Source organism: Nipponia nippon, unplaced genomic scaffold, assembly GCF_047370975.1.
Source record: "Nipponia nippon isolate SJK-2023a ecotype South Korea unplaced genomic scaffold, ASM4737097v1 scaffold_5, whole genome shotgun sequence".
Classification (NCBI taxonomy): Eukaryota; Metazoa; Chordata; class Aves; order Pelecaniformes; family Threskiornithidae; genus Nipponia; species Nipponia nippon.
The window spans coordinates 94334449-94336362 of NW_028262369.1; the positions used below are offsets into that span (position 1 = coordinate 94334449).

Consider the following 1914-nt stretch of genomic DNA (forward strand, 5'->3'; position numbering starts at 1 on the left):
GGCGTACAGCACGACGCGTTCGTGACAGCTTCCCCTGACAGCAGACGCTGCGTGTCTGGAAGTTCAAGTTTCATCATGTGGCACAGGTTTGGGAGACATCAGGATGAGGGCTTGGCTGCTTAGGTTTAGCATTTCTCGCACTAAAATAGCTGCCGCGCCAGGTGCAGCTGTCCCAACAGCGTTCAATTTCATTTGCAAAATAACCCTGAATAAACCTGTCACAAAGCGAAACAAAGTGCATAGGCTTAAAAAGTAGGGCTTTTAGGACTGCGTCACTTAAATGCAAACACACAGCATGAGCGCGGCGACGTTACCCGGAGCAGCTGCACAGCCAGCGCAAGGCTCACGCGAGGTTCTCGGCCGATTCAGTGTCCGCTTAAAGCTGGACCAGACAGCGGTCTCTCTCCTTCCCGGTGCTGCAGGAGGGATAAAACCCGCAGGTTAGGCGATACCGAGGACAACCCGCAACCCTCGGTTGGGTCAATCCCAACCCCGCGGCAGAGACCGATAAACGCCCTCCGCAAACCAGTGCCCGAAGAGAGATGTTCGGCGGCCGGCCCTTACCCGCTGCCGCTGGTCGCTGAGGCAGAAGGTGCAGATGGGCCGCGGCGCGGCGGGGCCCGGCGGCGGGGGCTGCGGGCAGGGCCCCGGGCAGGGCTGCGGGCAGGGCTGGGCAGCGGCCGCGGCCTCGGCCTCGGCCTGCCGCCGCTGCAGCACCAGGACGTTGGCCAGGTGCGAGATGTAGCTGGCGGCCAGGCGGAGCGTCTCCACCTTGGAGAGCCGGCGGTCGGCCGGCCGGGTGGGGATGAGCCGGCGGAGGGCGCCGAAGGCCGTGTTGACGCTGTGCGTGCGGTCCCGCTCCCGGGCGTTGGCCGCCGCCCGCCGCCCGCCGCCTCCCCGCGCCCGCCGCCGCCGCCGCCCGCCGCCCGCCGCCGCCCGCGGCTGCCCCGGTGCCGCCGCCGCCGCCGCCCCCCCGCCGGCCTTCATCTCGCCTGCCGCCGCCCCGCCGCCCCATGACTTTTATGCGCGGCAGGTGCCGCATCGCCCCTGCTCGCCGCGGCCGCCGCGGCCCCGTGTCCCGCCGGCGGCGCGGCGGGCCGTGCTTGGCGCGGTTGCTGCTTTTAGCCGGGGGCCGCCGCCGCCGCCACCTGTCGCCGCGGCCGAGAGGGGCCCCGGGCTCGGCCCGGCACCGGCTCCCGCGGAAATCCCCCGCTCCTCCGCCTCCCCGCGGCCGGGGGCGTCCGCGGACCCCGGGTTGTACGGACCCCGGGGGGCTCGTCCTGCCCGGCGGCGCTGAAGCGGGAGCCCCGGGAGCCGGGGGGCTCCCACCGGCGGGGTCTTCCCGCCGCTCTCGGTGTGAACGCCCTCGTCTCCTCACAGGGTGTAAAAACTTTTACAGTGTTTACCAAGTCTGCACTCCGTGCGCTGTTCCAGCTGTGCATACGTATATATGTATATGTGTGTATGTATATATTGGTTGGAGCAGGCTAATAGAACAAGCATCGGGGTGGATTTCATCGCCTTCCCCGGCAACTACTAGACACACATACAAATCCCATTTCTCATTCTGCTCAGAATGCTTGCCTACCGCAACCATTTACTTATTAAAAGGTCATCATAAGCACTCGTTGATTACACCTCTTCTCTGCATAAAAATTTGACAGCCTGTCTGTGCTCAGAAACTCATGAAAGGTCATGGTGCAGGTTTTCTCAAATGAATCATCTCTACCTGATTAAGCAGCCTTGACTGACTTTATGGTCCCAGAAGCTTATTTGTAGTGGTGGCGGTGTCTAAATATTAATCCTTCTTCCCAGTTCGGGGCTGGATTAGCAGAGTCGTGTCCCTTTAATCATGGGTGCACACACTTAGGACAGACAGCTGCTTTGACATAGTTGGCTGGGAGTCATGCCCTC

The 1914-nt window shown here is 63.5% G+C and overlaps 1 protein-coding gene across 1 annotated transcript; it reads right to left on the reverse strand.

Moving 5' to 3' along the window:
- Positions 1-365: 365 nt before the first annotated feature.
- Positions 366-987, reverse strand: LOC148052390 (basic helix-loop-helix transcription factor scleraxis-like). Its single transcript, XM_087734096.1, has 2 exons — positions 565-987; positions 366-416 (listed from the first exon to the last, which is right to left on the reverse strand). Exons 1-2 carry the CDS (start codon positions 985-987, stop codon positions 366-368), a joined length of 474 nt encoding a protein of 157 aa, XP_087590222.1.
- Positions 988-1914: the final 927 nt, after the last annotated feature.

What these genes read in the sequence shown, in the direction of transcription:
- LOC148052390 (XM_087734096.1), bottom strand. Translation starts at nt 987, where the DNA reads ATGAAGGCCGGCGGGGGGGCGGCGGCGGCGGCGGCACCGGGGCAGCCG. An exon ending in TCAGCGACCAGCGGCAGCGG is followed by an intron (nt 417 to 564) that starts GTAAGGGCCGGC and finishes TCCCTCCTGCAG; the next exon opens with CACCGGGAAGGAGAGAGACC.